This window comes from Dipodomys ordii, unplaced genomic scaffold (assembly GCF_000151885.1).
Source record: "Dipodomys ordii isolate 6190 unplaced genomic scaffold, Dord_2.0 Scaffold53, whole genome shotgun sequence".
NCBI classification, from domain to species: Eukaryota; Metazoa; Chordata; class Mammalia; order Rodentia; family Heteromyidae; genus Dipodomys; species Dipodomys ordii.
Window position 1 is genome coordinate 1,507,685 of NW_012267269.1, and position 12,104 is coordinate 1,519,788.

Genomic DNA, 12,104 nt, shown 5'->3' on the forward strand with positions numbered 1-12,104 from the left:
TGTTCCCTGAGCAGGGTACACTGACACTCTGTTAGAATTCCCACCTTCCAACTCATAAAGGAATGTCCCAAGAATTCAAAATGATCAGTCAGGCACATGACCTAGGATTCAGTTTGCTCTTGCTCTTTTGCTTAACACATAAAAGTCTGAACAAGAAGACAGTGGCTGTGAATAGGGTACCAGGTCGCTAAATACTTCTAATTGGTGACATGTTAAAAAATCATTTTTTAATTTCCAATATTTCATTTGGTACTCATAACAATATCTCCATCAAATAGAGGGGCCAGTAACAATCCTTGTAATCTTACAGACAGAAACTTCCTGAAAATGATTTACACCCTCTCTGAGTTCAGTGCTGTTTTTAGATTATCTGTGACCCTGTGAATTGCTCTTGCTGCCCCTGGTAATGTCCTGATGGTTGTGTTCTTACAGAGATTCATCTTCTCTCAGGGCTAGAGAGTTGGGCTAGCGGTTGGCGTGGCAAACAGCCGAGAGACACAGGGCACCGGCTGGGCTGTGAGCAGCTGCGGCATCTACCCTGGATACTACCGCTTCTATAGCCAGTATGGCCATTCTCCCTGGTCTCACCCAAGGAAGTCATGGACCTTTCTCACCAGTGTTTCTAACTCTCCACAGCACATCCTCACACATGCTTCTTCTGTCCACCGTAACAGCTTTGTTTCTCGAGAAATGTCTGGATGGCTGCAATACTTGGGATACAGATCAATGACACTGGGAATCACCAGCTGGCATCAGCCTTCCACTCCTCTATCAAGAAGCCAAATTCCAATCACCTCCATTTCAAGCTCTCTCACCCAGGGAGTGCTTCTTGCCAACCCAGAAATTTCATTTTCCCTGAAGTAGATTTTTCCCCTGTCTTTTAACAGAGAATAGTTAACCCTAGTATTCTAGAAGGCTAAGCCTCTTGGTTGGGAGTTAGTAATGGAGATTAGTGGTGCTATTTATACAAAGAGACAGATTAATCAAAACAGGAAGCCAATAACATGAAGAAGATAGGGAGTTGGGTAGGAAGGAAGTGTCAGAATCAGATGTCAGAAAAGTCAAAGATATCCTAATTTAGTCACCCTAAAAGGGATTTTATTTGGAAAGTGATCACAGGAAACAGAAGAGAGGGAGTGAAAAAGGGAGAGGAGAGGGGACAGTGGTTTGGCTGCTTTGGGCAGTTGGGAACCAGTCTTGCTTGAGGTTCATTTTGTATTCTGTTATTTTTTTTAAGAGATAGGATTTCACTACATTGCCCAGGATGGACCTGATCTCTGGGCTGAAGAGATGCTCTTGGACTTAGCCTTCCTGAGACTACATGCATGTAACACCAAGCCCAGATGCTGGGGATCTTTGGAGGAACCATGCAGAATGTGACTAACCTTGTATATTTGCAGGACAGGAATCTGGGATACTTGCCCTCTCCATCAGCCCCTAGGTTAAGGGCTACTATCCCCCAGAATTCTCTCTACTATGCCTAGACATAGGCTGAATGTGCCGCTAAAGTTCACAGAGGGCCTTGGACATATTCCTTTACTGCGCCAGAATAATCAGACATTGGGTGAGGAGGGGGAAGCATGGTAATTTGGAGAACTAAATGCATCTCCTAGAGCACATAGAAGGACTATTAAAGAAATGGCATTGGTATACTACTGGGCACCAGTGGCTCACCTCTGTAATCGTAACTACTCAGGAGGCTCAGATCTGAGGACTGCTATTTGAAGCCAGACCAGGTAGGTAAGTCCGTGAGACTCTTATCTCCAATTAAGCACCACAAAAGCAGAAAGTAGAGCTTTGGCTCACAAGGCAGAGTGATAACCTTGAGCAAAAAAGCTGAGGTACAGTGCCTAGGCCCTGAGTTCAAATCCCAGGACTGGCACAAAAGAAATTGTATTAAATGCTCTAATAGAGCCCAGTGTGGTGAGACAAGCCATTAGATTGGGTGAGAGTAGCCTAAATAAAGTGGTAACGGTTGGAGACAGTGGGCAATAATGGAAGAAACTGGCGAAAGCTACTCTTCCAAAAAGTTTGGCAGCAAAGGAATAGAAGACTGGATTATCTCTGTGTTTTTAGAATGAGAATATCTACCTGAAATCATGGAAATAATGAAACAGGATCACCCAACATGCACTAGCTGGTCTTTTCAAGCAGTTCTACATATCTGAATTGACAATCTATGGCCTGAATACTCCCATGCACAGACCAGTTAACAGAGAGGTGAGAGCAGAAAGAGCAAGTTCAAGCTCACTCCACTGTTACGTGGCTGAATAAAACCTGTCTGAGTCCATCATCAGCTCTCCTAACTACTAACTATATCACTACGTCTCAAAACAGAAAGACTAGAAGGAGGAAATTGGAGATGCAGGACAGACAAACAGGAGAGGATGTTCTGAAAGAAATCAAGGTGTTTTACTCAAAGACACATGGAAGAAAAAGAGAGAACATGGCTTCTTCTCCACAAGAGAGAAGGAAAGAGGAAAAGGAAAGGGAGGGACTTTGAATCACTTGCTAAATATCAGAGGTATTTAGATATGCCAAGCCTGATCTCACCATTGCATATGTACATGTGGATTGAAATGTTCTATGCATCCACGTACACTTACAATTAGTATGGAGGGAGACTTTCGAAGCAAGGTTGAATGAGATTTGGTGGTTGGGTAGCTATAGCTATTTCAGGAAGATTAGTTTTTGGTTTTTTTTTTTTAAGGATGTGATCTTTGGAGTCAGACAAGCTTGAAGAGTTCCTGGAGTATGTTTTTTGTTGTTGTTTATTTTATTTTGTGCTGGTCCTAGGGCTTGAACTCAGAGCCTGACTATACCTGAGCTGCTTTTGTTCAAGGCTAGCATTCTACCACTTGAGCCACAGATCCCAGCCTCCTGAGTAGCTAGGATTATAGTTATGAGCCACCAGCGCCCAGCAGAGTAAGCAGTTTTAACACTCTGGCTTGATTTTTCTCAGTGAGGACAATAATACTACTTGTCACAATTTGAGTGATAAAGGTAATATGTATCAAAGAACTTTAACATTATGCTGTCACATGGTAAATACTCATGCTAGTCATCAGTCCTCTTAGATAAAGTGAAATTAGCAGAAAATGGTTTTGTAATAATGTAAAAATCCTTCTTATTTTCATATTTAGTCATCAAAACCAAACAAATCTGACATGCCAGCTTCTGAATAAGAATACAGAAATTTCTGGTGAGTACTTTTAGTCAAACTGATGTCTGTGAGGCCACTTTCCAAAAAACTATCACCAGTATATTTCGTATAATGCTTTTGAAGGAACTTAGGGAACAGTAGCAAGTTGTTGGGGTCTTGTTTAAGCCCCCTGTGTGCATAGTGCAGGACATTGCAGATATTTAGATGTTTTCAGGAAGGTGTTCAGTTCCTGATAAAACCCAGACTAGCCAAGCACTGGTGCTGGTAGCTCATGCCTGTAATCCTAGCTACTCAGGAGGCTGTGAGCTGAGGATCATGGTTCAAAGCCAGCCTAGGCAGAAAAGTCTGTGGGACTCTTACTTCCAATTAACCACCAGAAAACCAAAAGTGGTGCTGTGGCTCAAAGTGGTAAATTGTGAGAAAAAAAAAAAAGAAAGAAAAACCTCAGAGACAGCACCCAGGCCCTGAGTTCAAGCATCACAACCGACAAAAAAAAAAAAAAACAATACCCAGGCTAACTGACACCTATTGCTGGTGTGTCATTGAGTAAAGAACAAGGTATTTGCCTATGGATGGTCCTGGACAACCTCTGGGCTTCCTCAATTCTGTATCATCTGTGTTCTTAGCACAGCTCTGCACAGTTGCCAGTTCTAAAAGGAATGGCCAGAACTGTAAGACTATAACTGACAAAAACTCTCTCCTATAAAGAAACCCTAAGACGCTACAGAGGGAGTTTGCCATTAATAATACACAGTTTTCTAAAGTAGCCATGAATGGTGGGTTTCTGATCCATATACAATATAGTAAAAGACTAGAACCAAGGAGAACTGAACTGATAAAAGCAGCAGCATTGGTTAGTCCCTCTATTACCTCTAATCAAGGTTTGACCAAATCCATTGGGATCGCTATCTGCATTGTGTGTGTGTGTGTGTGTGTGTGTGTGTGTGTGTGTGTGTGTGTGTCTGTCTGTCTGTCTGTCTGTCTGTGTCTGTGTCTGTGTTTAATCTTGATTGTGAACTGATTGGATTGAGAAGTGCCAGGAAACTGGTAAACACGCCTCTAGATGCGTCTGCAGGTGTTTCCAGTAAGAACTAATTAAGTGGGGGAAGGCTCACCCTGATATAGGCAGCACCATCCCATAGGATGGAATAAAAGAGGGAAAGAGAAAGGATTCAACTCAGACATATTCTCTCATCTCTCTTTTCTCTCTCCCCTCTCCGCACTCCCCTTCTCCCCTTTCTGTCTTCCCTGCCCAGCCATCATAATGTGAGCTGCTCAGTTCTACCAAACCCTCTTCACCAGAATGGAATGAAATTTCTGAAACTATCAGCCAAAACAGGTCTCTCCCTCCTTAAGATTTCCTCATTTCATCACGGCGAAGGTAAAACTGACTAAGATAATGTGTTCAAATATTTAACAAAATGTGCACCGGGCATTATCTAAGACATTTAGAACTAAGCCAAATAATTAAGGCTTAGGAGAGATTACACTAACTAGTATTTGTACGAAAGGTTCCAATGTATACTGCATTATCTAACTAGGACATTTAGAACAAAGTCAAATAATTAAGGTACTAATGCTTTAGGAGAGCTTACATTAACTAGTGTTTGTACTAAAGGTTTCAACTATTTAAGTGGGTGGTGTGAGTTGTGATAAGCTTGGACAGTGAAAGACTTGCTTCTCGGAAGGGATGCTCAATCCCTCTGCACCCAGTATTGTGGACTTCATAGAACCCTCTAGAAATATGGAAGAGGCTCTCTTCAAGTGGCTTACTTGCTTAATGTTGGTTTCTCATCATTAACTGGAAAGACCTCTACTGAAATCATTTTAACTATCTTGTGTTTCCCATCTGACAACTGGACTGCAAAGTCATCAGCCAGGCCCTCTGAGCCATCGTGCACATATGACAGCTTCAGTCCTGCAAGAAAGAACACACAGAGAAAGTAAATCTCCCATATGATAGGCCTACCCGGATGTGTTCCATAAATGATCTTATTTAATTCTGAGGCATGGGTGACAGCAAGAATTCACCAAACAGTTCAGCAAGCAAAGTAAGAGAGATCTGTAAAGTAAAGGAATAGCTTCAGAGCTTTTAAAAGATTATTTAGCAATGTAGTATTTGAAAAGGGCTTTATATGAAATCAGTACAGAAAGGACATAGTAAGTATATTGCATCTATGGTGTTCAAGTGTTTAAATAAAACAGAAAAAAATACTTTATTGAGGAAAAGTAGAAAATTAGACTCTTGCTTTGAGTCAGCTACCAAACTAAATTCTAAGAGGATCAAAACTGAAATACAAAACCATATATTACTTATTCTAAAACCTACTTAGAATTTGTATAAAAATGAAAAAGAGCTGAGCCCTGGTGGCTAATGTCTGTAATCCTACAAGAGGCTGAGATCTGAGGATGGCAGTTCAAAGCCAGCCCACGCAGGAAAGTCTATAAGAATATTATCTCCAATAAACTACTGAGATAAACTAGAAGTGGCACTGTGGCTCAAGTAGTAGAACACTAGCCTTGAGCAAAAGAAGCTAAGGGACAGTGAGTTCAAGCCCCAGGACTAGGAAAGAAAGAGAGAGAAAGAGAAAAAAAGAAAGATAGAGGAGAGAGGGAAATAAAGAGTGAAAATGAGAAAGAAAGAAAAGGAGAGAGAATGAGGGGGCAAGGGAGGAAGGAAGGAGAGAGTGGAAGGAAGGAAGGAAGGAAGGAAGGGAGAGAGCCCAGAATAATCAAAACAGTCTCAAAAAAGAACACAGCCAAAAACAATACACTTTCTATTTTAACACATATTACAAAAAAACTAATAGTTACCAATAATTTGGTAGCTGTTAGCAATAGAAAACTAAAAGGAGTGCACCAAGAAAGATGGCAAATGTTTATTGACCTGTGAATTTTAATACAAAGAAGTGGAAAATGATCTACATATTTTTTAAATAAGAAATAATTATACAAAATTATAATAGATTTCATCCATGTAATGAAACAAGATCTCTGCCCCAAACTATATGTCAATGAACACTTAAATGGCTATAATAATGTATAAAAACAGACTACATAGTATTGAGCAGTTTGGTTAAGCTCTGTATGTTTGTGTGTGGAGATGATGATAAGAATACACTAAAAATTTTAACTTTTTATTGTAGTGACAAATGAACCAAAACTAAAGTCTGAATCAGGACCATTTTTTTCCTTTGTCTTAAACTTGAAGTGAAAACATATGTTGTAGCAATATAGTCTATAATTGAAGCATACAGCTAAGAATTTTGTAAGTCATATTCTCTAGAATTTTCTTTGCAATTCTTAAAAATGGAGAAATAGATGGATTTTCTTTTCAAACTAGGATGAAAAGCCAGCACGCTCACTGGAAGAATGCAGGAGGAAAGTCAAGCAAGTGCTGAACCAAAGTAAGCAAGCAAAGGAATGGCTAGAGGCCCTGGGTAAGCACCTCACACAGGATAAGACACATGAAAGAAAGTGTGTGTGTGTGTGTGTCTGTGTGTGTGTCTGTGTGTGTGTGAGTGAGAGAGAGAGAGAGAGAGAAATTCTAGAATTTCAGTAATGCTAGTACTGAACTTTTGCTCAAATTTTGGAAAGTATTTTTATATGTGGAGAATGGGATGAGACCATTTTTTTGAAAGAGTAATTAAAAAATCATTTAGGCTGCTATTCCAATGTGTCATTTCCCTCAAGAGCAAATTATCTGCTGAGAGACTAATGAGTCATTATTATATGCAGTTCTATATTTGTTTCAACTGTGGGAATTTTTGGCAGGCAAATCTCTTAAAATGTAATCGTATGATCTCAATAGAGTTAAAAAGGACTTCTTTTTATCACATTAAAAGTTGTGTGCTAAAATCCTGAACAGCACAGATAGCATTTTAATGGTTCTTTACAACAAAAAGAAAACAGTATTGTCTTTTAGTAAGGCACCAGTGGCCCTCACCTGTAATCTTAGCTGCTCAGGAGCCTGAGAGCTAGAGAAAAGTGGTTTGAGGACAGCCTAGGTAGAAAATTTCACTAGACCTCATCTCCAAATCACCAGCAAAAAGCAGGGCTGGAGTTATGGTTCAAGTAGTAGAGCACTGTAAGCAAATATGAGACCCTGAGTTCAAACTCCTGTACCATATACACAGAAGGCAAAAAGAAAGGAAGGAAGGAAGGAAGGAAGGAAGGAAGGAAGGAAGGAAGGAAGGAAGGAAGGAAGAAGGGAAGGAAGGAAGGAAGGGAGGGAGGGAGGGAGGGAGGGAGAGAGGGAAAGGGAAAAATACATTACTACCTTTTCAATAGGTTACTGTTTCTAGCTAGGGCTTCATGCTATACATTAATCTATAACCCAAAAGCAACCTTCAAGAGATAAACAAATAAGGTAGATGGGGCTGGTTTTTACTTATATTTCTATAAGTTACTACTATCTTTTCTAGGTTAATGTATTTTTGTATGTATTTATGATGTGCAACATGATGTTTTAATACATATTTATCCTATAGTATGATTCAACCAAGTTAATACATGACTTAACATACTTAAACTTTTGGGTATGGAGAACACTCTCAGCAACTTTCAAGTATATCTTACTATTAACCATGTCCCATGCTGTACAATGGATGCCTTAAGCTTCTTCCTCACCTCTCAATGAAATTTTATACCTTTTGGCCAACATCTTCCCATTCTTACAATGCCCCGCCTGTGGTAACCACTACATCACTCTATTTAGATGGGTTCAAATTTCTTAGAGTCCACATGGAAGCATGGGTGAAATTATTAAGTCAACAAGAAGATATAAATTTTCAACACATCATACCAGTCTTAAGAAGGTCCATGGAAAAGTTATGGATGAGCTCATGTTTCTGGTGAGGGTTGGCTAGCTGGTTATTTGGAGGAGTGTTTTCACTGGGTCCCCCATGGATGAGGAGACCATGATGTGGTTTCTGAGAGATGCTGAAGAGTAAGTGGTCCTTAGGAATGTCCAGGTCAGCAGCACTGATGATGGAAGAATCCAGCTCTACCATTCCACCCTGGCACACCTGAACAGGAGCAAGCCAGGGATTTAGCTAAGTGTGAAATGCAACTTGTCTACTAGTTTCTTTTGACAAACTGCCAAAAAAAAAACTCCTTTGAAAACATCTTGTCTCAAATTTTCAATAACATCCACATGTAATGAGTCCTAAACAGAAATTGCTGGCTTAGTATCTATTAAACTACCTCACATTTTTTTCTCTGAAGATCTTGAAGCAATTTTTATTTTCATGTCTGACCAAAGACTTAGGATTTAAAACATGTATAATGTTAATAATTCCAAGTTGGGGGTTGGGCAGCAACCAAAAAGATGCTTACTTGCTGGAAGTCAGAATAATTCAGTTGTGAAGCTATATCTAGAATCTTCGCAATTAGATTCCAATCTGTTTTTTTAACCTCTCAGATCTCATCATTTCCACAATTCTTATGTCTCTAATTGCTTTAGAAATAGCACAAATGCCTGCTACACACATACTGGTTATATTTGGTGCTTTGTATTTTCATTATTATGGTAAAAAAAACTTCTGTATTTCATTGTAGTCAACAATAATTGAGAAGGATATTTTTGGAAGCAAATAGTACATGTTTTAATTCTGGGTCCCTCACCCACCTCTCCTAATTCTCATACCTCTTAATTCTTTAGAACCATCCTTCCCTACATCTCAGCTCAGATTTCATAATTTTTAAAGCTCAAAGACAGTATAATTTTATTGTTCCATGAACAAGCTAGTCATTTAGAACTTGGCAATATGATACTTAGCTGTCTTGGCCTTTTTTCTTATAATGAAGATAGGGAGAATAAAAAAATATTTTTGCTTCCTAGTTTGAAATATAGCAAGATCCAAGTAACAAAAGCTTACAGATACTATACACATTCTTTGAAATATACAGTGTCACATGAATATTTATACGTATGGGTGAGAACTGTAAAAATATTTCTTTTCAACCCTCTATTGATTGAAAATTACTTACCATCTTGATACTAAACTTACAGCTAAAATGCGAAGGGCATTCTTTTATCTGGACTTACTTATTAAGGACCAAAGTAATATCATAGATTAATTTATGCTACACTTATTTAATTATCTTTGATGACAAACTCCCCTTTTTCTCCAGGAACTTTAATAAAGCAGCTTTAAAAATGTTGTAATTAACCTTCTGCATAGAGCTCAACTATGAAAATCTTTGCTCTCAACTTATTGTATGATAAGTTCATGCAAAATATTACTAGAAAATGTCACTGAAACAAAGTGAGCTTCTTTTTCTGAGACTGACTTGTTTATACTATGACAATAAAAAAAAAGTTTAGATCAAGCCTGTCACCGGTGGCTCATACCTATAATCCTAGTTACTCAGGAGGCTGAGATGTGAGGATCACAGTTCAAAACCAACTCAGGCAGGAAAGTCTGTGAGACTCTTGTCTCTAGTTAACCACCAAAAAGGTGGGAGTGGAGCTGTGGTTCAACTGGTGGAATAGCTTTGGACACAAATGTTTAGGGACAGTGCCTAGGCCCTGTGTTCAAGCCCTACACATGCACACACACACGTAGATCAATATACATAAAAAATACCTTTTACATCTGGATACATTTAGAAGGGATTATCATAAATTAAATCGTTTGCAGCACAACTTGATGGAAGCATATCTATACAATAAATGCACTTTCTCACAAGAAAGTCAAATACAGTTATCTAAAAACCTATCCCATAAATCTTAGCATCATCTCTGTGAATGATGAAAGGGGCTCTGTGCTTGTCACTCCATAGCAGCTTCTCTAGGAAGACACAGGTAAAAAGCATGATTATTTCCAGACAAGAACAAGAGACAACTTCCCAGTGGCCTAATTATTTCAGAAGTCCAAGCTCTAGACAGATACAAGACAATAGAAGTAGGTATGGTAGGAATGATTTGTAAAAAAAAAAAAAATTGTCTCACATAATTATTGAAGTGCTCTCCAGAGAAACCATGAGCCAACCAGGAAGAAAGGCTGGCTCTTAAATTTCATGTTGAGATGACTCTCATGTGCCATTAAGACTCAGTAGAAAATTAAAATCAAATAAAGACTTTCACATTCAGAATTTGATTATTTTTAGTAAAAAATAAGAAAAAATAATTACTTTGATCAATATCAGAAGAAAAAAGGCAAACATTACAGTGACAATAATACTGACTACACTTGATTTTTAAGGCTATGCTCTGTGCCTAATCATCTGATTCATCATGGCTATCCCTTAATGAAGATTCTTTACAGATTTTGTAGTTTAAGAAATAGAAGCACAGAGAAAAATAACAAGCATCCTATACTTATTAAATGCAACACCTGAGTCCCTTTAATTCCATAGCCTCTACTTACTCCATTTCTTTAGAATTTGCTAATACATATGTCTGGGTTAAATAGCCTTCTGTACATATATTTTCACATATATATATACACATACATATGTATTTGCTTAAAATTAAAAATTAAAATATTTTAATATAATTTTGTTTTAGAAAGTGATAAATGGATTAAGAAAATATTATATAATTCAACATCTCTGGACATAAAAGAAATGGAAATCAAAACAACATTGAGATTCTACCTCACCTCAGTTAGAATGGCCATTATCAAGAAAACTAATAATTACAGATGCTGGCAGGAATGTGGCCAAAAGGGAACACTACCACATTGTTGGTGGGAATATAAGCTGGTTCAACCACTCTGAAAAGCAGTGTGGAGGTTCCTCAAAAGACTACACTAGCTGGGTGCTAGTAGCTCATGCCTATAATCCTAGCTATTCAGGAGGCTGAGATCTGAGGATCAGGGTTCAAAGCCAGCCTGGGCAGGAAAGTCCGTGAGACTCTTATCTCCAATAAACCACTAGAAAACTGGAAGTGGCACTGTGGCTCAAACGGTAGAGTATTCGCCTTGAGCTGAAGAGCACAGCAACAGTGCCCCAACCCAGACCGAGCTCCCCTATGATCCAGCGGTCCTAATCCTGGGCATTTACTTAAATGACCACAAACCAGGCCACACTAAAGCCACCAGCACAACCATGTTCATTGCAGAATTGTTTACCATAGCCAAGATATGGAATAAACCCAGATACTCCTGAGTGAATGAATGGATCAAGAAAATGTGGTGTATATATACAAATTCCATACTTCCATCAAAAGAATGATATTGTATCATTCATAAGGAAGTGGAAAGATGGGAAAAAAATATATTAAGCAAAGTAAGCCAGACCTAGAGAAACATAGGCTGCATGGCTTCCCTCATTTGTGGTAGCTAGAATGTGCCTGTAAATCTACAAATAAACATACTGGGTGGTAATAAGGGGTTACAAATGAACTAACTAAAGTAAAATAAACTCCTTGGAGAGCACAATAGTATGATTTTTTAAAAAGACTAAGTCAAAGCCCAACAAAATAAGTATGAGGAAATGTATACTTGCAAGAGGGGAGGGGAGGGCCAAAGGGAGAGAGGTAGAAGAATGAAGGGGAGAAGTGGGGAGAATACAAGCAAGAACTCATTGTAGATACCACAGAATTGAGAAATAAAAGGGAAGAGGTGGGCCAAAGGGGTGCACGTGAAGATGTTGAAGGATGACACAGAACAGATCAAGATGCATTGTATACATAATCTGCTTTGTTAAACTGCAAAAATTCGATACATAATGTACAATTAAGTAAGGGAAGAGGTGGGTTGAGAAGGGATGGTTAAGAATGTTGAAAGGGAGCTGGATGCTGGTGGTTCACACCTGTAGTCCTAGCTACTTAGGAGGCTGAGATCTGAGGATCTCGGTTCAAAGCCAGCCCAGGCAGGAAAGTCTGTGAAACTCTTATCTCCAATAAAAACCACTAGAAAACCGGAAGTGGCATTGTAGCTCAAGCAGTAGAGTGCTGGCCTTGAGCTGAAGAGCTGAGGGACGCACTCAGGCC

At 38.9% G+C, this 12,104-nt stretch overlaps 1 protein-coding gene across 1 annotated transcript in view; it reads right to left on the reverse strand.

Annotated features, from left to right (window-relative positions):
• Nucleotides 1-12,104, reverse strand: part of Frem1 (FRAS1 related extracellular matrix 1) — a 120,801-nt gene that overhangs the window by 62,165 nt on the left and 46,532 nt on the right. The window contains exons 18-19 of the mRNA XM_013020755.1: nt 7,968-8,190; nt 4,937-5,081 (exon numbers count right to left, since the gene is read on the reverse strand). Of these exons, the coding sequence (XP_012876209.1) occupies nt 4,937-5,081; nt 7,968-8,190 (368 nt within the window). The remainder of the gene's footprint in view (nt 1-4,936; nt 5,082-7,967; nt 8,191-12,104) is intronic.